The sequence below is a fragment of the Pygocentrus nattereri genome, chromosome 3, assembly GCF_015220715.1.
Source record: "Pygocentrus nattereri isolate fPygNat1 chromosome 3, fPygNat1.pri, whole genome shotgun sequence".
Lineage (NCBI taxonomy): Eukaryota > Metazoa > Chordata > Actinopteri > Characiformes > Serrasalmidae > Pygocentrus > Pygocentrus nattereri.
Genome location: NC_051213.1, coordinates 23,263,413 through 23,288,807, shown reverse-complemented (window position 1 = coordinate 23,288,807; position 25,395 = coordinate 23,263,413). Strand labels below are relative to the sequence as shown.

General features: G+C 39.5%; 1 protein-coding gene across 1 annotated transcript; it reads left to right on the top strand.

Moving 5' to 3' along the window:
• Positions 1-1,572: 1,572 nt before the first annotated feature.
• si:ch211-1i11.3 (mitogen-activated protein kinase kinase kinase 5) lies at positions 1,573-24,996 on the top strand. The gene is made up of 28 exons (XM_017708274.2): positions 1,573-3,638; positions 3,753-3,892; positions 4,131-4,318; positions 6,319-6,487; positions 7,261-7,367; positions 7,584-7,754; positions 8,579-8,691; positions 9,033-9,192; positions 10,111-10,261; positions 10,515-10,619; positions 12,406-12,455; positions 13,358-13,453; positions 13,962-14,046; positions 14,250-14,383; positions 15,403-15,530; positions 15,776-15,912; positions 15,997-16,102; positions 16,932-17,089; positions 17,274-17,475; positions 17,744-17,906; positions 18,031-18,196; positions 19,431-19,613; positions 20,457-20,562; positions 20,661-20,895; positions 21,238-21,356; positions 22,148-22,236; positions 22,349-22,425; positions 24,201-24,996. Exons 1-28 carry the CDS (start codon positions 3,308-3,310, stop codon positions 24,295-24,297), a joined length of 3,966 nt encoding a protein of 1,321 aa, XP_017563763.2. The 5' UTR covers positions 1,573-3,307; the 3' UTR covers positions 24,298-24,996.
• The last annotated feature ends 399 nt before the right edge of the window (positions 24,997-25,395 follow it).

The following is a 25,395-nucleotide window of genomic DNA, read 5'->3' as shown; positions in this document are numbered from 1 at the left end:
ACAGTCCTTCTTTTGCTTAATATCTGTATCAAAAAAATACTATTGAAACATGTAATGCAAATTCATATTTACACACAACTACATGCAGGTGATAAATGGTAAAAAAAAAAATTAGCATAACTAATTGAGCACAGTGTTAGTAAGGTTTTAGGCCACAGAACAGCATCAATGCAGCTTAGCATATATTCTGTAGATCTCTGGAACTGTCCTGGGGGACTTGAACACCAGTCGTCTAAAAATATTCCCTCCATTGATGTTTTGATGATGCTGGTGGAGAGCACTGTCTAACACGTTGGTCCAAAATGTCGCATTGGTGTTCAGCTGGGTTGAGATATGATGACTGCAAATGGAATCACATATGATGTACATGAGTTTCAAACTCATCAAACTCTTTAATGATCTCTGTGGTAGGGGGTGTTGTCATCCTGAAATACAAACAGCTGCAATAGAAACCTTCTACTGATTTGCAGTAACCCAAACCAGTTCTCATAGTTGTGTATATAACTATTAAAACATCATATCTCCAAAATGGTAACTTTACACGAGACAAAAAACCTTCCTAGGTTTCAATGAATGTTAATTTAATTGGATTTTTTTTCCAAGTAATCCATTTCTATCTCTGTTTCTGATCATAATAATAACTAGAAATGTGCCTTTCTTGAAGGTAACGCAGGATAGTTGTGCAGCGGATACTATGGAAGTCGATACAAAGAATGAGAGATGATAAAACTACATATGGATGAGTGTGGATTGCTGTTGGGTTAAGAAGTAATAGTTTGAGTGGTGGCGAAAATGAATTGGAGTCTGAATTCGTGTTTTGGGGCCTGCCCTGAAGTAGTGTATGTGAAACGGTGTCGTTCGGGCAAGCAGAAATACTGTAGATTATCATGCAATTTTTCACCCAATTCATTGTCAGTGTAAACTCAGCGCTACCTTAAAAGAGGTTCAACCTTAAAATTCAATGCTACCTAAGTGCAGTTCCATCTTAAGTTCTGTGCCTCCTTAAAAAAGTTCCACCTTAAAATCTGTGCCACCTTAAATTTTGTACTATTTATATTGAAGTCCCACCTTAAATTCTGTGCCTCCTTTAATTTTGTGCTATGTTAACTGAAATTCCCCCTTACATTTTGTGCTACCTTAAAGAGAGTTCCATCCTAAATTCTGTGCCACCTTAAAAGAAGTTCCACTGTAAGATCTGTGCCACCTTAATTTTATTGCTATGTTAATTAAAGTTCCACCTTAAATTCTGTGCATACTTTAATTTCGTGCTATGTGAACTGAAATTCCACCTTAAGTTCTGTGCCTCCTTAAAAAGGTTCCACCTTAAACACTGTGCCACCTTAAATTTAGTGCAATGTTATTTCAACTTCCACCTTAAGTTCTCTGCAACCTCACAAGAAGTTCCATTTTAAAATCTGAGCCACCTAAAATGTATTAAAATGTATATATATGTTTATATTTATAATATATATAATATAAATGTATCATTTATACAATTAATTGAATTAATTAAATTTGCTGTGTTAATTGTTAACTTTCACCTTAAAGTTAATGATATGTTAACAGCCGTTCCACCTTAAACATAGCACCATGTTAATTGAAGTTCCACTAAAAATATTTTATTATGCTAGTTCCACCTTAAATTGAAGTCCCACCTTAAAATACAGTGCTATCTTGGTGCAGTTCCACCTTAAAAGCAGTTAAACCTTAACAGAACTGCTGAGCATTAGGCTGGGAGTTGGTGAGACATTGAGCTCCTTGCTTGGTTTGGAGGTGTTGTGTGAGAGAACCAGGCATTGTGACATCATGTCTGGCAGCCTGCCAACAGCCTCCCCATTCATTTTCAATGGGACAAAAATTCCCACATTTTGGGCCGCTGTTCAGAATCCGTGCATCCATCCGATCAAAAAGCTGTATACAAGCAGCATCACACAACCGGGCCGGACAATCTGGAGTTGGAACGGCGTTGATATCTCGAAAACTGCGGGACTAGTTAAAAAATCTGGCAGAAAAATAAAGAAGAAGAAAATATAAATCGGATAACATTATAGTAGCGCATTGCTTTGCAACAGCGTCATCTGACAGCGTTACTGTAGCACTATAGATCTCTATCTCTAGTTAGCAAGTACCTTTATGAGTCCGGCGGGAGATTTTCACATCTTCACATGAAGTAAAGGGCAGCAGACATTTTCAACTCGTGAAAAAATAAACAAAAACAAATAGAGGTAGGTTTTTTTTCTGACAGTGACTATGGAAGAGAACAGAACTAGTCCATCTCCACAGTTCTGTCAGGAAACCACACCAAGGATGACATTTACACAGCAGGTAAAAGTGGCCCAAATCCGATCTTTTTCCTCATATGTGACATCTGTGTGGAAGTGTGAACAGAAAAAAAACGCACTGAGGCATTTTCAATTCCGATCTGATCTTTCATACCTGGTACTGAAATCGGATCCGTATCCGATCTGCGGAGATGTGACTCAGTCTGAGCAGCCAGATCGGAATTCATCTGACTTTTACGTCAGTTCAACTCGACATTCGCCATCATCTTGCGCTGCTGAGACTCAGAAACATTTATGCTGATGTTTCTGTACCAAAAAAATGGAAGAGACTCATCGCAGCCGCTCCGGGTTTAAAACGGGTTCGAAAGAAACGGCCGGAGGAGCCCGATAACAGTTTAAAGAGGACACGAACCAAAGACGTGGCCGAATAACGCGCCCTTTTTACGGCAAACTCGAACACACTGTGTTCCTGTCAGTCACTGGAACTTCAGTCGCTCCTGTGATCCTGACGAAGATGAAACTGAAGCGCCGGGAGCGACTGGCGTTCTCTGGCCGTCCTGACTGTTCACCTCCGGACGAGCACGACGGTTTGGGAGCGTGATCTGTTCAGACTGACGTCACATGCAGATCACATTTAAAAGATAGTGTGAACAGCCAAAGAAAAAAATAGGATTTGGGCCACTTTAACCTGCCGTGTAAACGTAGCTTTAGAGGACTGTTGGCTCAGCCCGTAGCGAAAGTTGGCGTGACCGTGGCGCAGCCAATGGGATAGAGAGCACACGCCCACTTGCTCGCACCTGGGAAATTCCTCAAGATGAGTTTCACCATAGTCTTAGACAGAAGCGTAGAGCAGGACTTCCCCTCAGCTCCAAGTCATTGACAGAAAGCAAAAGAAAAAGAGGAGGAGCTTCTGTTTCACCACACTTCCCACAAAAGGGGTTTGTTTCCTACACAATCTCCACAGAGGAAGTTTCTCCGCTTACATTCGCCACGGAGAAAGTTTCTAACCAGCAACGCGGGAAACGATGTATACGACGGAGCGCAGGCGCATGAGCCTGCACGAGGTCAAACGGAAAGACCCCGTGCGAGTTTTGGCTGGAAGTTTATGGCAGGACCCTCTGGCCATCGAGCTGAGCGCAACGAGTAAATGCTCGGTTTCCCCGCGGAGCCGCAGCCGTGCCCTGTCAGTGGTGTACATCGCCGTGGAGGACGCCTCGGTGACGCAGGCTGAGGAGAGCCTGTCCCTGCGCTGCCTGAGGGAAGCCTGCGCAGATTCCCATGCCCTGCTCCACGCACTCCCCTTCGCTTGCTTGGCGCTAGGCTCCACGGACACGCTGGATAGTTTCTACAATGCAGGCAAGTGTAGGCGTGCTGGAGCTTTCCGAGGACATTTGCACCCGGTAAAGCTTTTTAAACAGCGGGCTGTTCAGATATAACCTGCTGTGTTTGTGTTCTCCTTGCGTGTTCTAGATGTTGCCGTTGTTGAGATGAGTGACACTTTCCGTCAGCCTTCACTCTTCTATCATCTCGGTGTGAGGGAGAGTTTCAGCATGACAAATAATATTATACTGTACTGCAATAAGCAAGAGAATGATCTTCAGGCACTTAAGGTGGGTGGTGTGGATTTTTCCTTGTACTCTGCAAGAAGTTTTAGAGCTTAGATGTTGTAGTTACTGAAAAAGGAACACACACATCTCAGAATCCTCAAAGTGTCTGTAGTCTCTAGTGTTGAAAACTTGCTAAACGTTTCTTGATATAACTGACAAAACATTGGATTCCTGTAGGAACAAGCTGCATAATTCAATCTGGTCAATCTGATACAATGATTAGTTGATTATGTCCCAACAGGAGCAGTGTGGAAGCTATACTTTCATCCCATATGTGGTGTCACCTCAAGGAAAAGTGTTTGCTTGTGATGCAAATCTGATGCGGGGGATCAAGGAACTCTTGCAACCCACCTTTACCATTGAATCCTTACTGACCCCTTTAGTGGACTGCCTGGTCAAACTGTTGGAGAATGTGCATATTCATGCAAGGTCAGTAGTTGTTAATGTGCACTGAGTCCTTTGTGTGCTTTCGTGTGACTGGTGCTAAAACATCTGTGGATGTCAATATGTAAACATTTCTATCCACTGTTCTTTCACTTTAGTGGGAAATCTTCTTACTTAACCAAAGGTTTCCAACTACACACTGGACTATAGAACTTCAAACTAGTTTGCATCATAAAGCAAAGCTTTAAAAGGAATTAGATTGAACCATAAACAGAAGCTTTCTTTCTCACTGTACAGGGGTGCTTGAAAGTTTGTGAACCCTTTAGAATTTTCTATATTTCTGCATAAATATGACCTAAACATCATCAGATTTCCTAAAGAAGTCCTAAAAGTAGATAAAGAGAACCCAGTTAAACAAATGACACAAAATATTATACTTTGTCATTTGTTTATTGAAGAAAATGATCCAATATATTTGTGAGTGGCAAAAGTATGTGAACCTGTAGGATTAGCAGTTGATTTGAAGGTGAAATTAGAGTCAGGTGTTTTCAATCAATGGGAAGATAATCAGGTCTGAGTGGGCACCCTGTTTTATTTAAAGAACAGGGATCTATCAAAGTCTGCTCTTCACAACACATGTTTATGGAAGTGTATCATGGCCTGAACAAAGGAGATTTCTGAGGACCTCAGAAAAAGGATTGTTGATGCTCATCAGGCTGGAAAAGGTTACAAAACCATCTCTAAAGAGTTTGGACTCCACCAATCCACAGTCAGACAGATTGTGTACAAATGGCAGAAATTCAAGACCATTCTTTCCCTCCCCAGGAGTGGTCGACCAACAAAAATCACTCCAAGAGAAAGGTGTGTAATAGTCGGCAAGGTCAAAAAGGACTCCAGGATAACTTCTAAGCAACTGAAGGCCTCACTCACATTGGCTAATGTTAATGTTCATGAGACAACATCAGGAGAACACTGAACAACAATGGGTTGCATGGCAGGGTTTCAAGGAGAAGGCCACTGCTCTCCAAAAAGAACATTGCTGCTTGTCTGCAGTTTGCTAAAGATCACGTGGACAAGCCAGAAGGCTATTAGAAGAATGTTTTGTGGACGGATCAGACCAAAATATAGCTTTTTGGTTTAAATGAAAAGCGTTATGTTTGGAGAAAGGAAAACACTGCATTCCTGCACAAGAACCTTATCCCATCTGTGAAACATGGTGGTGGTAGTATCATGGTTTGGGCCTGTTTTGCTGTATCTGGGCCAGGACGGCTTGCCATCATTGATGGAACAATGAATTCTGAATTATATCAGAGAATTCTAAAGGAAAATGTCAGGACATCTGTCCATGAACTGAATCTCAAGAGAAGGTGGGTCATGCAGCAAGACAACGACCCTAAGCACACAAGTCGTTCTACCAAAGAATGATTAAAGAAGAATAAAGTTAATGTTTTGGAATGGCCAAGTCAAAGTCCTGACCTTAATCCCATCGAAATGTTGTGGAAGGACCTGAAGCGAGCAGTTAATCTGAGGAAACCCACCAACATCCCAGCGTTGAAGCTGTTCTGTATGGAGGACAGAACAGCTGGGTTAAAATTCCTCCAAGCTTGTGGACTGATCAACAGTTACTGGAAACATTTAGTTGCAGTTATTGCTGCACAGGAGATCACACCAGATACTGAAAGCAAAGGTTCACATACTTTTGCCACTCACAAATATGTAATATTGGATCATTTTCCTCAATAAACAAATGACCAAGTATAATATTTTGTGTCATTTGTTTAACTGGGCTCTCTTTATCTACTTTTAGGACTTGTATGAAAATCTGATGATGTTTAGGTCATATTTATGCAGAAATATAGAAAATTCTAAAGGGTTCACAAACTTTCAAGCACCACTGTATGTTGTATGCAGAGTACAGTAACCTTTTTTTTAAAAGCAGGGCTGGCTATATCATGGACAGAATCATGCTCACAGTTTTTGTAGTTTACATTTATTCATTTCTGAATGTGCATAATTGAGAGAGAAACTGAACTCTTTCTCCGCAGCGAGTACTTCCATGAGTCCATCCGGCGGGAGATCCGTATGGCGCGGGAGCGTTTCAGTGGGGAGTCCCTAAGTCAGGAGTTAGGTCGCATCCAGAAAAGATTGGACACTTTGGAGCTCCTCAGCCCAGACATCGTTATGAGTCTCCTGCTGTCCTATCGTGACATCCAGGTGAGGATTTAAAATATGTCCAAGATTAATATAAAATATGTCTGAGTAATATTATGATATTATATTTTTGCCATATCAACCACCCTGTTTAATGTGACAAAATATAATATCATTATATTTATCTGGATACTGGACATTTCATAATCACAATATTTATTTTTTGATGTTTGATGATAAGTTGGAACAGACAAAAAAGAACTGATAGCACCATATTAAAAAAAAAAACAATGTCAGGCTCTATGAATGCAATTGGTTTATTCAGTGTTTCACATGTCCAGTTAATCAGGCCTAATTATGCTGTCTTAGTAATGAAACATGCAGTTGTTAAGTGATCTTTAAGTTCTAATGATATCCACAATATACTCAGAAAATATTGTGACGTGACACATCATCATCATGATAAATATTGTGGGTATTGCCCACTCCTGGCTAATGATGAAAAGTTCACCCACAGCACTGTTAATTTCATTGCTTCTTTCTCGTGGCCTCTTTCACTATAATAACTCTGTTTAGATTTTTGCCACAAATGCGAGTGTCATGTTTTGATGTAATGAATGTGTGTTGTATACATATTCTCAATATGGGTTAGACATGCCTGTCTAACTGGACCTGTTGCTATGATTCAGGAAAAAAAATGATCCATGAATTGATGTAAAAAAATAAATCCTATTCCTTTATCTTGTTCTCAAAGTTTCAACAAATCTGTCACTATGACCTCTGCTTGTAAAACATGTAAATAATTAAATGTAATTTAATCCTTTGCTTCACCACAGGATTACGAATCCATAATTAATCTGGTGGAAACCCTGAATAACCTGCCTATGTGCATGGTGACAGCACAGACAAACATCAAATTTCAGTACATATTTGCCCTGAACAGGTAAACTTTCTTATTGACTGATTAAACAAGCAAGTTACAATCATGGCTAGAATTACAGGCTGCATTTATTGCAATACATTGTCTCTTTATAGTCTTGTTGCTTTACAATGTAATGTTATTTCTAAAGCCTAATCCATTTTTATTGTATTTTCCTAAATGTGGTTATTATAAAAATTGTGATCCTCCATCTTGTCTACTGTCTACTTATTTTTCCAGGAGGAATCGACCCGGTGACCGTGCGAAAGCCTTATCAGTCATTCTGCCCATAGTTGAGTCAGGAGAGCAGGTGGCATCAGACGTGTACTGCCTTTGTGGACGCATTTACAAGGACATGTTCTTGAGTTCTGGCTTCTTAGACACACATAGCTGTGACCAGGCCTGCTATTGGTGAGACACGATATACATACACTCTGTCGCTCTGTCATCTCTATTCATTTGTACAGCACTATTGAATCATTTCCTCTTACAACATTCATGATGACGTCTTTTGGATGCCAAGCAAAGTTAAGCAACGATGCAAACTCCATTCTTTAAATTGTAAATATTATGTTCATCCTTAAAATGTAAGAGTCAAGTGAAGTCATAACAAACATTGTCCAGAGTACGCAAACAAAGAACAATCATATGGATGATCTAGTGGGTGTGTTGTTTTACAGGGCTGACAGGCACAGCCAGTGTCGCAGTCTTTGTGCTTATTGTTTGTATTCCTCTAAAATGAGTCCTTGTTTTGCCTGTAAGATTTGAGCCCCTATGTATGCTTCATAGTATAAACTAAAGGTTCTGTTACAGTACTTTTACAGTCCTCAATAGTAGGCCATTCATGGCATCTAGTTAGAAAGGATCTTCCCTATGGTACTAGGAATTTTGCTTCTGAGGTTCGTAATATTAAATGGTAGCCCTTTTTTGAGAACATGAAAACTGCTTCTGATAAAAGATCTGCAAAACCCTAAAATATTATAAGGAACTGAGTTGGTTGTCAGGAACAGGTACATATATCTTTAGGTTGGTTTCCCAGACAGGGATTAGTCCACCATTCCTTAACTTTGCACATGATGAGTAACTGGTCTAATTTGAATAGTATACTGTGTTGGGGCATGTTTAGTTCCTGTTGGAAAGAAGTTTTCTGTAATGCTTCTTGGTTAAAAGTCCCACCCCATGTAGAGCCATGCTTTCAGCTTGGTCTTGACTTGTATCAATGTATTTTTTCACAGGTACGGTAAAGCGTTTGAGATGGAGCCTTCACTACACTCTGGTATCAACAATGTGGTCCTCCTCATGGCTGCCGGCCATGAATTTGACACCTCTATTGAGCTGCGCAAGATTGGTATGTTTGTGTTATTCATACCCTATACATCTATTGTCTGCCCTATATATTTAAGAAAACAGTAACAGTTGTGGGTGAGTTGAGTCTGTCCCCCTTCATTTGTCCACTTTGTAAGATCATATTTTCAACCTTTTACACTCATTGCCTTCTCTTGCAATTCACAGAACTTGGACATTATGGCAGATTTTCTGTTTTTTTGTTAATGCAGGGCTGGTACTGTGAGTCAATAGTATCAGAGTTCTCAAGTGAAACTCTGTAAGCTGTAATTAACCTACTTTATCCATTTTCATTATAAGCTATCTGACACACATTTTATTGTCTTTGTTTTTCCTGGGGGCCAGGCGTCACACTCAGTAGTCTGCTTGGCAGGAAGGGCAGCCTGGAGAAGATGCAGGATTACTGGGATGTAGGCTTCTATCTCGGGGCTGGGATCCTGGCCAATGAGCACAAGAAGGTCATAGAGGCCTCTGAGAAACTCTACCGACTGAATGCACCAATGTGGTAAGTGTCCCTAATTATGTCCACTTAATATTCATCATGCACGTTTCTAGTACATAATAATATCTGTTTGGACATTGCAACTTTTGATGAGTAAGGACCATAGAAACAAGTGCAGATTGAGATGGCTGAAACGTTAAAACCACTACACTTGTGATTAATGAAACGGTCATGACAACAAAATAAACATTGATTTGATCCGCAGTTGATGAATCATCTTGGTTGGTTGGAAACAAGCCGACATGTGCAAGTCCCTCATTTACTTATTATTTGCGAACGGCACACATGAATTCACCATCATACACATGTAATTCACAGTAAACATGCCTTATTTGTTGCAGCAGTGAGCAAATAAAAGGAAAGTATCCAGCAGGCTCTACACTGTCCGCAAGCAAAATGAATCTGCTCACTTTTCACATGCAGAAGCATAATGAAGTTTGCAACGTTTTATTCTTACATGTTGACAGCATTCCAAATTAATCAGCTCCCATTTTTATTATAAGGTTACCCATGATTTTGATCACTTAACCGGGAGTCCAAACAGTGTAAAGCATTTTCCTTCAAGTGAGTTAAACGTTGTCCAGTAACATTTATGGTAGCAATAGTTAGAAAAAATACAGTGACTGGCATTATGCATCTCAGAGGAAGCACATGTTACCTTTCACCCTCCTAGCCTGGTCTGGTGGTGGGACAGAACTAGCTAGTGGGTGAGGAATTGGAAACTAAATTTTGGAGAAAAAATTGTTTAAAACAAAAAAACATTTTTTTACGTAGTTATGCGTTTACAAAAGAATGAAGAAATTCACTGTTTAGTAAAGAGCAGTCATCATTTATTTATTTTTTTAAAGGTTTGTTTCTGTCTCTTTTACTTGGCCTTGACTTGTTTAAGTGATTTGTTGCTTTGTGTGGAATTTATTTCAGGTATCTGAGTTCTGTCGTGGAAACATACATAATGTATAAGCAGTTTGCTAAACGCTTGGAGATGAAGCACCCCAAACAGGAGGAAGTGGATTTCTGGATGGAGCTGTTGGTGCAAGCATGCAAACCTACTGTTTCCACATCCCACTGCCCTGTAAGTGTTCTGTTTAACAGTGTAGGAATTTTAGGATGTTTAGGATGTGAAATTATAGCATTGGCATAGAGCAGTGATCACCAACCTGTGCCCTGTAGATCTGTTCTCCTAAAAATGTTTATGCAAAGTGCCTTTGCTGAGTGATTTTTGGAGTTTTAGGTTGCTCTCGCGAAGGAAGGTTGGTGACCATAAGCACAGTGCTTTGAGTGTTAGGGACTACAGATAGTAGTTTGAATAACATCTGTGATTGCAGGTCCTGATCTTGGAGCCCACTAAAGTGTTCCAGCCCAGCGTAGTGAAGGTTAATGGGGAGGATGAAAGCCGCACTGTACAGCTGAGACATGTTACTCCACTAAAGGTACACATCAGTGTTCTGCCTTGCTCATGCCTGCTCTGCTGTCTGCCTTTGGTCTACACATACTGTAGATAATGGCCAAAGCCTATGAGCTGTAGTGTCTAGATGAATAGCACTGATGTGACCGCAGGACAGTGTTCTAAGGCAGTGCTGAATTATTAATGTGGTTCTTATGTATTAAATGAAAGGGAGGTGAGTTTCTCAGAGTCCGTGTGTAATGCTTGTCTGTTCATAGCGGTTACCACAGTTGGGGTCTGGTTTCCTGGTGGTGTAATTTGACACAACAGTGTGAAGTTTACACACGAGATGCTGTACCAGCACTGAGGGTGAAGAGATTGTTTGTTTAACTTGTATATATTTGCTTTGGGTCTTACTATTTGGGCAGTCATGGGCTAGAGGTTAGGGAACCGGCCCTGTGACCAGAAGGTCAACAGATCTCCAGAGCCGACAGTCCATGACTGAGGTGTCCTTGAGCAAGACATCTAACCCCCAACTGCTCCCCAGGTGCTGTGGATAGGGCAATTGTGCTCACTAGTGTGTATGTGGTGTTTCACTGCATGGATTGGATAAATGTGGAGGTGAAATTTTCACGAATAAGGGTCACTTAATTAATCTTAATCTAAGCAAGTGCAAGACTTTAGTGTTCAGGGGTGGGCGATACAAATCAAATCAAATCAAATTTATTTATATAGCGCTTTTTACAACTGATGTTGTCACAAAGCAGCTTTACAAAAATGGGAATCACAGCACAGAGAATCAGACAGAACACTGAACATAATATACAGAATATACAGAACCCCCGTGAGCGCTGAGGCAAGGAAAAACTCCCTCAGAGCTGGAGGAGGAAGAAACCTCGGGAGGACCAAGACTCACATCTAAAGGGGGGACCATCCTACCACTGGTCAGACAACTTATAAGTTAAACATTGAAAAGTCAATTTTACATCCACGCAGTTCTAATGTATTCAGGTGTGTATAATCAACAGTGGAAACAATTAGAGTTCATATAGATTTGGATGTGATCTGTAGTGGAGAAGCTGCGTTCCAGAAACTTCCATCAGTCTGGTCAATCAGGGGGACAGGGGGACTTGAGGGTGGGACATCCATCAGTATTGGGCCGGACCGGTGGACAGTCAGTAACTCGGAGGAAGGAAAGATTTAGGAATTAGTTTAGACCGGATTTATGAAGAACAGAAAATGTAAAAAATTATCAGAGTGTGACTAATGACTCCGGCAGGTCTGAATATGACAGCCAGATAAATACAGCCAGATACAGATAAATACAATACATCACCATACTTTAAGACATTTTCATGATACATATCACAATATTTATTCTTTTCTGACGTTTGAAAACACAAATAAGTACCATTTTTAGTCTTTTTTTTTTTAAGATGGCCTTTAAAAAACACAGGGAAAAAAACTACCATGTTTTTATTGAACATTTATAGAATGCGATTGCGCAGCGTATTTTGTCAAAAATATTCTAGCCTTTATCATAGTGCACCATAGTGTTTTAGTGATGGTTTCACTAGACAGATAAAATGGACATGTATGCATGTTTTGTGTGTTCATTTATCCATGGTCATGTTTCAAAATGCATTATAGATCACTTTCAGTATATAGGGTTTTTTTGTGTTATATACATTGTTGGGAGTGGGCTTTACACATCCAAGAAATGTCAGTGCCATGTGTTAGTGAGACCTTTTATTAGAGATATTTTTAGAGAATAAAATGTGTTTTCCGTTATAAGTATTTTGGAATAAAACATTTTGTCTTGTCTCACCAAGAAAGGCCTCCATGAGTGGACCTTCCCTGCTTCAGCGATTCGTGGAGTGAGGTAGGTAGTGGATCACACTGACAGAGTCTCTCTCTCTCTCTCTCTCTCTCTCTCTCTCTCTCTCTCTCTCTCTCTCTCTCTCTCTCTCTCTCTCTCTCTCTCTCTCTCTCTCTCTCTCTCTCTCTCTCTCTCTCTCTCTCTCTCTCTCTCTCTGACATATTTTAGGCTTCCCCCTTTGGGACATGGATTGGGTCACGACTGCCTCTATGGCTTCAGCTTTTTTGGCTGCACATTGAAGTTACTGCTGTGTACTGTGCACTTTACCCTTGTTTTTGTCCCCATGGTTGGGTACCACTTGTTTTCCAAGCATATGTTTGCATCACAAATCACTTGCTGGATTTGGCAGCATGCTGTCACAGATCACACTAGCACTTCAGTAGAATAGGGCAAAGTTACAGCTCTCTCGTTAGTTTGTGCTCATTCATACACTGTCTTGTTATATTTCCTTATATCATTACTTAGAAAAGAAATTTGAATGTTTCACTGCAGCATGCCACCACATATAAAGATGGAGCTGATAGAGGATAGTGCATCCACAGCACTTCAATGAACAATGGCTGCATAGTCCCACTTAGTTGACCTTTTTAACCTGTGTCTTTTTTTTGCCATTGATGGAAATATTTTATCAGAAATTTGTATGTAACATTTGAAAAGTACACTTTTTACTTCTCACAAAGCAGACGACATCCACATGACATTTTAAAGGTAAATATTATGTAAAAATGGAAAACCCTTAGGTAAACCCTTGGGTAGAAGTGTGTACAAACTGGCTTAAGAGTGGATGATGGGTGGCAAATCAGTGGAAATATAGACACCTTGTGGTAAAGTAGACAATTGTGTCGCATGTCATGCAGATGTAGTGTTACATGCAGTTTTAACGTATGTATACTGAACTGTTTCAGTATCTCTAAATTTGATGAGCGGAGCTGCTTCCTGTATGTTCTGTACAACTCGGATGATTTCCAGCTGTGCTTTCCCAGTGACCTACACTGTAAAGGGTGAGTGATGGACACTTAACATGCACTCAGCCAGCCAAAGAAAACAAGGATCTGGAAATGTTGGTCATTTTTTGTGCTGTAGCCATTTTCTTGGGATTACTTTCTTTTTTCATTTTGAAACGACTACATTGAACATGATTTCAGCCAGTATTGCTCTTTACAGACTGCTAGCTTTTGTGTTGAGAGATGCTGTTTTCTCAGGAACTTTTCTTTGACATGTTTTCATTATTCATTAAGCTAACATTTGTGAATGTCCGTTATGACACACTGAGAAAACCTTTTTAAATTCAACTTTATTCTTTTGAGATTTAAACAGTAGCAATAAAAAATATTGTTGTAGAAATGAATTTGACTCATGGTTTATTAGATAATGGTAAGTTAGTGCAGCTTTGGGCGCACCCACAAGTCAATATGAATTTATATTTTGTTATTGTTCTTGTTTGTTTTGTTTTCTTATTTTCTCCTCACCACTTACACTACTCATGTGAATGCTACACTGTGCCCTTAGATTCTGTGAGCTGGTGAACATTCTGATAGGTCAGGGTGATGCTTCAGTAGATGACCTCAGCCCTGTCAGTGGAGGGGTGTTAGAGGTGAGCATATTCTTCATATCCCACATTTCCACATTACTGCTAGACCATAGAATAAGATTTTAATACATTTGATCATTGTGTTGGAGTAACTTGTTCTCATTACCTGGCAAACACAGAAAAGCAACAAACTACAGTTTTATGGGTGGAGAATCTGCTGCCACTGGCATCTATAATGTAATATGTTTTCTTTCTAATTCTCTTAGTACATGTATGAGAAAGGGGAGAATGGAGAGAAGGTGGTGCTTGGGAGAGGAACATATGGAGTGGTGTATGCTGGGCGAGACCTGAGCAATCAAGTGCGCATTGCCATCAAGGAAATCCCAGAGAAGGACAGCACGTATGGACACATTTAGCTGTTTAGCTTTGGTTTGCGGGCTGTTTTTCTTCTGTTGGCACAGTGCTTCCCAGCTCTAGTCCTGGAACCCCTGTGACAAAAATGCAAATTTCAGCTTGCAGGAAAATTAGATTTTTAATTATATCATAACATTGCATTAACAACCAGGGATTTTTTTTTCCTGTGCTGGGTTTAACACTACACATCTTGATTCTACACTACACATCTTGAATCTATGCACAGATTGGAAAAAAAAAAAAAAAAACGAGCAAACTTTCATTTTTTTACAGTTGCCTGTTAGCCCCTTAGCAGTCTGCTGAGTTGGACTATTTTAGCACACAGATGATTCTTAATTGATGGAGTTGATGTCACTCTGAACTCTCTTTTCACCAGTTAAGATGATCTTAACACTGAGATACTTTTGTTCTAAACACATGCTACACTACAGCTATTCCTGTAAGTTCCAGACTAACCTCATCAAACATCACCAAGTGTACAAAGGAACATGGCATTGCTAAGCATAAACAAAACAACTATCTTTCTATTTTGGCTTTGGTTAGAGTTTATATTCATAAGAATTTCTATGAAACAAGCAGATGTTGTAACATCAGTCATATTAGCTTTTTTTCAGCCCCCTGCTTAGTTGAATTAGTTGACTCAAAGCAGTGCAGGCAGAGGGGGAAAAACTGTAATAATATACCAAGTTGAACCATGACTGATTAGTTTGTGGTCACCAGAATTTTTTCCAGTTGTGTTTCCTACTTTCTGTTGATCTGGAAAAAATTTTGACCTTACTGAACATATTCAGAGTTCCTAAGGGCATGATAGTATTTGCCCTTAAGATGTCTGTTTGTTTTAACGTTTTCCACTCAGTGGCTGAGACCTCTCCAACAGACCTCTGTCAAAAAGAATGCCATAAGAGCCTTGAAACATGCAACATGAGTAATTCGTAAGTTTGCTTCCTTAATGTTATTGCGCAAAGTTTTGTCTCACACATTTGTCTTTGTCTTGTTGAATGGTAGGTATTCCCAGCCGCTCCATGAGGAGATAGCCTTACACAAGAGGCTGAAGCACCGTAACATTGTCCAGTACCTGGGCTCGGTCAGTGAGGGTGGCTTCATTAAAATTTTCATGGAGGAGGTGCCAGGAGGTACATTGCTCCTTCTCTCTCTGACTCCACCCAATTAATTCAGCTGTACAAACTTTGAGGCTTGGAAGTTGCTCATTCAGCATGATTGTTTTTATGATCTGGAATCTTTGATCTTTTATGGTTGGAGAGAGTTGTTTTCGGATGGATGCTCTTTATAATACAGGCAGTACTTGTAAAGGATCACTTGATATGATCTACATACAGACACAGGAAAATCAAGCCACTTTCCTTTATTCTCTCCACAGGAAGCCTGTCTTCTCTCTTAAGGTCAAAGTGGGGTCCTCTTAAAGATAATGAACCTACCATTGTCTTCTACACCAAGCAGATCCTGGAAGGACTGAAATACCTCCATGATAATCAGATAGTTCACAGAGATATCAAGGTATAGTTCTATCAGTGCATCCAGCTGTACTGTATCTACATGAACATTTTGGTCATGTTTCCTCTTATGGCTTTTTCTCTTCAGGGTGACAATGTCCTCATTAACACGTACAGTGGTGTACTCAAGATATCTGACTTCGGAACATCTAAAAGACTAGCTGGAATCAACCCATGTACAGAGACCTTTACAGGTGAACTTTGCCAATAATTCACTTTCTTAGCACTTTCTGTATGCCTATTTCACGCTTGCTGTTTTTGTGTGTGTACATGTCTGACAAGGAGTCAGTACTGTTATCGTTTCTCTTGGACAAAATTGGGCACATTCACACTTCATTTGACATCGATCTGGGCCCTTACTTACCATGCATTTCAAAGTAAGAGCACTGATCTAAGGTCAAGTTTCATTGGTTTATGTAATTCTATTTAACATCAGTTAAAAGCTCTAAGCTGACTCCAGATCAGCATTTTTACTGTGAGGAATGATGAATATGGAATTATGGGCTTTGATCTGTCAAGACATGTCATGTATGTGTAGCCAAATTCAATACATAGGATCTGTCTCTCTGTCTTTCTGTCTCTGTCTTTTGTGTCTTTTGTCTCCTTTTTACATACACAGACAAAGACACATTGCAAAAGAGATCAATATAAACATTGACATTGAGTGGTGTGTGGTACATGCAAGAACATTAACAACATATACAAAAAACATTGGTGTGTGTGTGTGTGTGTGTGTGTGTGTGTGTGTGTGTGTGTGTGTGTGTGTGTGTGTGTGTGTTTTTGATTCATACTTGTTGAATCACATATTTGTTGAGAAATCAAATCTGTTCTGTTGCCCATTCTGAGAGGCTGGGGTTGAGCTGACATGTTGGAAGGAAGTCTTAACTTTATCCTTTCTTCCTGAAATCTAAACTCTACACTTTATCTAAAGAGATTCTGTATTAAATGACTGCTTTTTATTATGTGTGTGCATAATAAAACCTCTTAAACCATAACCACATATTTTATCACCAATGTGTGCAGGTACTCTGCAGTACATGGCTCCAGAGATTATAGACCAGGGCCCAAGGGGCTATGGAAAGCCGGCTGATATTTGGTCCTTGGGCTGTACCATTATAGAGATGGCCACAGGAAAACCCCCCTTTCATGAGCTGGGCAGCCCACAGGCCGCTATGTTTAAGGTACTGGATTTAATGCTGTCTCGTGCTGTTACCGTTTTAGGATTTAAACTCCACAGTCCTACAAAAGCAGTTTTGTCGTGGCATGCATACATTACTTTGCTGGAGGTTTACATATCGTAGACAAGTTGTGATCTGGTGACAGAAATGATCACCTGAGTATTAAGCCAGCATACATATATTGCAGGTGGGCATGTTTAAGATTCACCCCAGTGTGCCGGAGTCCATGTCAGGGGAGGCCAAAACCTTCATAATGTGTTGTTTTGAGCCTAACCCAGACAAGAGGGCCACAGCCTCAGAGCTGCTGAAGAATCCCATCCTTAGGGGCAGTCCCAGGAAGAGAGGCAAACAACTGCCAGACTCAGCTGAGAATGAGGCCAGCTCATCCGGTGGGCCAAAAAGCTTTTTAGCACTACAAAGTTGACACTGTTTTCTGTATGAGTTAATTAAGCTTCCTTTTGTATGGAGATTCTGTCGCTATGTTTATAGTGTAAATAACTAAATACTGAGGTAATTAATTACGATACCTCTGAAATATCCCTCTTTTGCAATTATTTGTTGTATTTGTGTGCAACATGATAATCTAGGTACTGGAGTATTATCAAGGATGATTATGTAAGTATAAGAATATGTACCAAGTTTGGTATGTGGTTGTAGGTGAGTACCACAGGAGCTTGTCTGTGCCTTTAGTCGCACACATGGACAACATGGATGCTGATAGGACTGACCTGTCCAGCTCCCTTGATCTAAGGAAATCTGTGGTCCATGTTAGAGAAAATGAAATCTCAGAGAGTCCTCCCGGCACCAACAGCTTCCTGGCGTGAGTTAGAGGACCACAGCACATTTTGTCTTCATATATCCACCCTGAATGCATTGCACAGCAGTGAATGTAACTGGAGTGGGGTGTCTGTCTGTGTCTGTGTGCTGGTGTGTGGGTGTGCCAGAGTGCCAGATGAGCCTCAGGGAGACTTGTCAAGTCCAGCAGTTTCGGGGGAGAACATGGGCCTGTTCTTGCTGAGGAAGGACAGTGAGAGGAGAAACACACTTCACAAAGTGCTTACTGATTACATCAGCCATGTAGTGGGCAACATTCAGGAGTCACTGCCACAGGTATGCAGTGCCAAGATGCAATTATAAAACAGTTGTCAATGAATCTCATTTTTTTATTTCTATAGCCTAAATGATGATTTTTGCTACTGTACTGTGCTGTTGTTTTTCAGGCTGTTTATTTCATATACACAAAATACCTTTGTGAAGCTGGCCCCCCATGTGGTCAGAAACAGAATAAAAATACCACTATTAGTTTGTGCTGTAGGAATTGTTGTTTGTGCTGGTACCATTTTTGAGAAATTAAGCATTATATTTTATTATGATGACAATCAGCCCCCCATCAATGTCTAAAACACACAGAAATAGTCTCATTTGTTCTACTTTCATGCTCGTTTTTGCTATTTTGAATTCTCTAGTTATAATGCCATAATGTTTAAAAAATTGACTCCATTCAGACAGATGACACTATTGTTATCAGGGCTTCTCAGGAGGTAAATGATGTCATTGCTTAATGCAAAAACCGTTTATGCAATAACTTGGGAATTAAAACAGCACAAATGTTTATTTTAACGGGAAAAACCAGCTCAAACGCAGCACAAACAAGACTATGGTGCGATTTAGCTGCTGATGGGAGGGGGGCTGAGTGATATCACATGTGAAACCTTACTGCTTAAAATCTTTAGAATTAAAGTAGCACAGATGTTTATTTTTAGCAGCATAAACAAATGAAACCATTTTGGCACCATTTGGACATTTTTGGGGGGTAGAGTGATTTCACTCTTTGAAACATAATGGCTTTTATTTATTTTACGTGGGAATTAAAATTTCTTTTAACAGCACAAACCAGCACATACAAATGGGGACTATGTGACATCACAGGTAATAATATATGTTTACTTTCTCAAAAATGGTGCTAGCACAAACAATGATTTGTATGGCACAAATGCAGCACAAATAAATAGAAGTGTTTTTATTCCATGTCTGACCACATGGGGGTCCAGCTTCACAGAGGTATGTGAAATTCGTGACCAGTTTGTGACTGCAAACATGCATCCTACATTTTTTTTTTCCTTCTCCAAGCCAGTAAAGGTGTCTTAATTTGTAATTTCTCCAGGTGCATGGAAGAATGCAGAACTCTAATTGACATTTTGTGGATCGATTCAGAATCTTTGAAGAGAGAATCGCCTTAATTTATTTATTTATTTTTTATCACAAAACAGCTGTTAGCCAGCATTTGTCTGTTTTGTGCTATTCTGTTGTTGAAACGTTTCAACTGTTTCTTCCCATACCACAGACTGACGAGCCAACCATTACCTCAGAGCACATCAAGCAACTGATTGGCTGCCTGCGAGAGAACATCCGCTCCCCAGATAGGAAACGGTTCACCAACAGGCTTCTGAAGATCCGCTCCAGCCTGCAAAGTGATGCAGTGCCTCCCTGTAGCCTGCAGGTGGCACTCTTCAGCTTCCAAGATGCTGTATGTGGTGACTTTGATATAATGAGCACAGTCGACCAGATGTACATACATAACAGAGCATAACACAAAAAAGCCTTAATATGGATGGACTATGTGCTCACAGTGCATATGAAATTAACGTTCAGTTTAGCTGTTCATGCAAACATGGGACTTAATTTAGTAAATATTAGCAAGCAAAGACAATGCCCTAGCCGTCACTAGATTAGCTTCGGGAGGAATTTTGAGAGTCCGTCTGGACCAGAAGTCTCAAATTTTATCCTCAAAGGGCCGGTGTGGCTACCCCATTATATTTGACGCAAGCATAAGTACACCTGATTCTACTCATTTATGTTTAGTTGGTCACCATCTTGGAACAATTTACCATGTATGCTCCTGCTTTACTGGATGAAAAGCTTGCAAACACACTGGCCGTATGCAGCTATGATTAGACACCCTTGATCTACATTGTTATGCTATTGCCATTATTAAAGTAAGTCTCCCAGCACCTTTTTGAGATGCTACCACTATTGTAGTGTTCATATCTGGTATAAACATCAGTCTTGGTTGGTCTGATCACTGGTGGACTGTAAACAACTATACCATTTCCATGTAGCTTGAATGTGTCTCCTAAGATTTTGTGACTACAGGAAGGGTGCCATGCACATTTACTTTTCAATTTCTTGCTGCATTTGTTGTCAGTCATTGCACATTTAGCCTTGTAGTCCAGTTTTGCACATAATACCTCTGGTTTTCTCAGTGAGAATGCATCATGAAATCTTTCGTACATCTGTCTCTGTGTCAGCAGAAGGTTTTTGTTTAATTGCTTCATAATTTATAATGAGTGCATTGCTATGATCTCTGTAGGTCAAGAAGGTGCTGCGACAGCGGCAAGTGAAGCCTCACTGGATGTTTGCTCTGGATAACCTGCTCAGACAGGCTGTGCAAGATGCGATTACTGTGCTCCTGCCAGGTATACTCTTCCTGCAGTCTCCATGCTGACTTAGTGGCCAGTCCATGATTCACTAGCCACTTCCATTCACCCTCAGACCCCTTTGTTGTGTTTCCCAGAGCTAAAGCTACAGCTGCAGTCATCTTTTGAAATGGAGGAGGGCTCTACTGAATCAGAAGAGACCAAAAAGAGTAGTCAGGAACCAGAAGAGTCCCACACTGAATATAAGGGAACATCTCAGGATCTGAAACAGCATGCTGTGCAGGCTGCCAGTCCCAGTCTGTTCAATGGCTTTCTCAGCACCTGCACCCCTCTTGCCCAAGAATTTAGCCAGTTATGCCAGGAAACACAGAGGTACCCTGAACCCAGCTTAGTGATTTTGTTTAGCAAATACAAGGGTTTGAACACAAGTAAAATGCTTACTGAAGTTAATATAAATATAAATTTTGTTAAGCATGCACATATATGCACATATATACATTAATTACACGCAGTACGCAACTAGTGGAGGAAGTTGAATATAACAGTTAATAATAACCTTTTTAAAGTACTTGGAGTGTTCAAGTTTACTAAATCCTATAAGTTAATCTGAGCACTCTTTGAGTATTCCAAGTTCTTCATAAATGACCAGAAGGGCTGTGACTGAATAAAGTGCAAACATCTGAAGGGAGCCTTGCTATGTTTTTACTTTTCCAGGTTGCTGGCTCAGCTAAATGAAAAAGAGAAAGAGTACCAGGAGCTTCTGAGGAGCTCTATGCAAAATAAACAAGAGGAGATAGATGCCCTTAAGCTCAAGACTGCATCTGAGAGCAGTGGTAACTTTTTTTTCTCTTTTCTAGGTTGTGTATTTTTCCTCTACTACAATCTTCATCATTTCATTTAGTGGTTGTATTTTGATTGTGCTTGATTGTAAAAGATTTAGATTTTTGTTATATTACTGTGTTAATATTTCAGTTATCTATGTGTCAATGAAAGCTTTTACCTGAGCCTCCTGAAAGGCGAGGCAGAGGTGTGGTGCTTACACCCTCACTTAGATCACCCTCACTTGCTGATGCATGTCTACAGCACTTACTTGTACAACTGTAGGATTTCTCCATAATCATTTGTCAGTCACACCTAGCCCAGGTCCAAGCCAAACCTTTAGGGTTTGTGTTTTATACCCCTAGTATTCAGTCATTGAAATAGACATGTTTTACTGTTAGGCATAACACATGAAAGTAGGATCATTTTCTTTTATTTTAATTTGGAAGACTGACTCTTTGGATGTTTAAGGTTTCATCGTCTGCCTGTGAAGACACCCATAATCAGTGAGGCTTCTTATAGATAAACATTACATACTTATGAGCATGTTTGATTAGGATTTGAATGAAAGCTCTTTCAAGACCACAATCTTGTAAGGCAGCACATTCAAAGCATCACCTTTTCCTCCCTCTGTCTTGCTTTGTACGCTCATCACTACAAAGTTTTGAATTGATGCTATGGAGAATGGAGACTTTTTTGTGTAGGTTTCAAATGAGCTTCTCATTAGACGGAGCAGAGGAAGGCCACACCTATTAGTTGAGACGGTGTCAGCATGTCATGTCATGTCATCTCATCCACTCCACAGATAATAAACCTGTGTGCCAGAACACTCAGACGCTGGCCATGGTGCACTGGCTGAGGGCTGTACCAGTGGATGAGGACACCATAAGCACAGTGAGTGCAGCTGTCTTACATTTCACTCAGCACTTGCATACAGAGAGGTTTGCAGGGCTTGCAAACCTCATCATTACTGTGTGAAGGTGACTGCATGTGTCTTATCCTACAGCTCCTGACTCACGGGTTCACCTTAGACAGCCTACTCCATATGGCCTGCAAGGATGATCTAAGATACTGCAGCATCAAGTAAGCATGTGTTCATACTGGCAGCCATATTTTGCTTATAAAACAAACAGATATGACCACACACATCAGTTGATTTCTGCATAATTCAGTCACAGATGTACAACTCAATTTCCCAAAAAGTTGGTTGCTGTGCAAAACATAAATAAAACAGAATGTAATGATGTGCAAATCATTTAAACCCTATGTTTAATTGAAAATAGTGTAAAGACAGCATGTCAAATGTTGAAACTGAGATTTTTTTTTTATTTATGTATTTTTAAAAAATATATGCCTGAATGCTTTTGAATGTGATACTAGCAACATGTTTCAAAAAAGTTGGGACAGGTTCATGTTTACCACTGTGTTGTATCCCCTCTTCTTTTATCAACACACTGTGTTTGGAAAGTGAGGAGACCCGTTGCTGTAGTTTTGAAAATGAAATGTTTTACCATTCTTGCTTGATTATCGGATTTCAGGTTTAACAATTTGGGGTCTCCTTTGTTGAATTTTTTGCTTCATAATGCACCAGTTATTTTCACTGGGTAACAGGTCTGGACTGCAGACAGGCCAGTTTAGCACCCAAAAACCTTTACTGTAGAGCCATGCTGTTGTAATACGTACGAAATGTGGTTTGTCATTGTCTTGCTAAAATGAGCAAGGCTTTCTTCTTTGCATGGTTGAGTTTTACAAGTCAGTTACTGACCTGTTGCCAATTAATTTAATTATTTGTGAGATGTTCCGCCAGGTGTTTTTGTTTTGGTTTTTAACATTACACAACTTTTTTGAAACATGATGCTGGCAAGAAATTCAAAATGGACATATATTTTTCAAAAAACAATAAAATTTCTCGCTTTCAGCATGTTGCCTTTGTACTGCGTGTAATTTAAATATAAGATTTAAATGATTTCCACTTCATTGCATTCTGTTTTTATTCGTATTTTTCACAGTGTCCCAACATTTTGGAAACAGTAAGGTAACTAAAAAAGTAAATAAAAGTAAAGTTAATGTGAAATGTTGCATTGTAGAGATGCCAACTCTACTTTACAGTGGTGGTGATAAGAAGCAGAAATTCTGATGCCTGTTAAACAACTGTAGTCATTTTGCCTTTGCCTTCCAGAATGACCATTGAACTTGTATGGAGTTTTCTAAGTAAAGAGGATAATGGTAAAATAGTGGTATATCTGACAAAAAAAACCTTTGGGTACTGTTTTTCCCTTTAAAAAAAAAAAAGTGTCAAACTAATCTTCTATGAAGAATCTTCTATGACTTTTGGACATCTGGTTCCTATCAACTCTACTGTGAACAGATCTGATAACTTTCTTAAGAATGGTCTGTTTCACATCAGGCCTCTCTGAGTGACCATCATCATAACTATAGAATTTTAAGAAATTTCTGTTTGATATGTCAAGTTAAAAAGACATTTTGTCATTCACAGGATAATCTTTGAGCATTATATGGCTTGGTAACCAGCCGACTCTTTCATGAACTACGTTGCTTGGCAGAAGAACTGTTTATTGCAAATGCTATTACTAGTCATTATTAGTAAATCAAATAATTTGTTGAACATGAGTGTAAATAATTTAATTGCATTCTAATATTTTTGGCCAAAAATTGCGTGACTCTCTTTTTTTTTTTTTTTTTTTTTTTGTCCAGAGAGCTTATCACTGCTTTACAAAAGTGCTCTGGGTTGTGGGTTACAGTGGTTTTACCACAGTAGGTTTTGTGACCCCTTACTTAAGTCACTGTATAAAGACAAATTATAAACTGTTTTTAAGAGCCTAAAATTGTTTTCGCAGAGGTGGGATGGTGTGTCGTATATGGAGAGCCATCTCAAAAAAGAGGACGACTCAGCTGAGTTCAGTGTCAGAGGAAAGTGAAGTAACTATACTGTAACAGCACCAGGACACAGCGATGGTCATATGAGCTCAGTGAGCTTACAACATTTGTGCCTTTTGGCTGGCGCATTTATGTATTTAATTTCATTTGGGATGACAGTAAGACCAACACTGTGACTTTTCTAAGAAGATAATATTCTCTATGTATATTTAAATACTGTATGTTAATTTATTAACTGATGTTATATGCTTTGTACTGCTAACAGGTACAGTGGTCATTTCCGAAGTTCGTTCATACTCATGTCATGATGTATGTAGTCTGTAATTGGTATTTGTGTTGAGCTTCAGTCAGGAAATGAAGTGGGCTAATTTGCAAGAGCATAAGCTTCTCCTAATATCACAAATGCAGGACCATTTAAAAAATGCAATTGGTGTTTGTCCCCCTGTCTGTTTACTGGGGGGTGGGGGGTTTCTGGATTTGGAGTAAGATATCAAATTAGATTTTACATTTGAAGAACAGTGTGTTTTTTGATTAATTAACTTTGTTCTAAATATTTAAATACAGCGTAAAATGTAAATATTTAATATTTGTTAATGATATTTGTAAAGTAAAAAGTGGAACGATCACAAAACAAGAAGTGCAAAGTCCTGCTGTAAAAAGGACAGACATGAGTGAACAGTGCTGCATTGCTCTAGAGACACATTATAAATTCATTATGGTCTTTATACAACTTTAATAAAGATATATTTTAATATGCCTGCTTGACTCTTTTTAGGTTTTTAGTCATCACAAGGTCCTATGTTTGAAAATACATTTATAGTCAAATATATGAATTATTACAAAAGAATGAGCCATTAACAGATTTAAATAATTGAAGTATATTGTCATAGAACTCAACAAGGAAATAGTCTTCAAAATGAATCGGGAGCAAACAAAAGTATTCCAAAGAGCTGATGTACTCATTATTCTGATCTGATGTCGTTATGCTTTACTGCAGTTCACCAAAACACTTTGGATGGATGTGAAACACTATTATGGCACTTACGGAAAGAAGGGAAATATCCTGAAATGCTTAAGGCAGAACACTACAGGTAGAAATGATGTTCTGAATCCGATTCTTAAAACTAATTTTTCTCAGAATCAGTTTTACTCTAC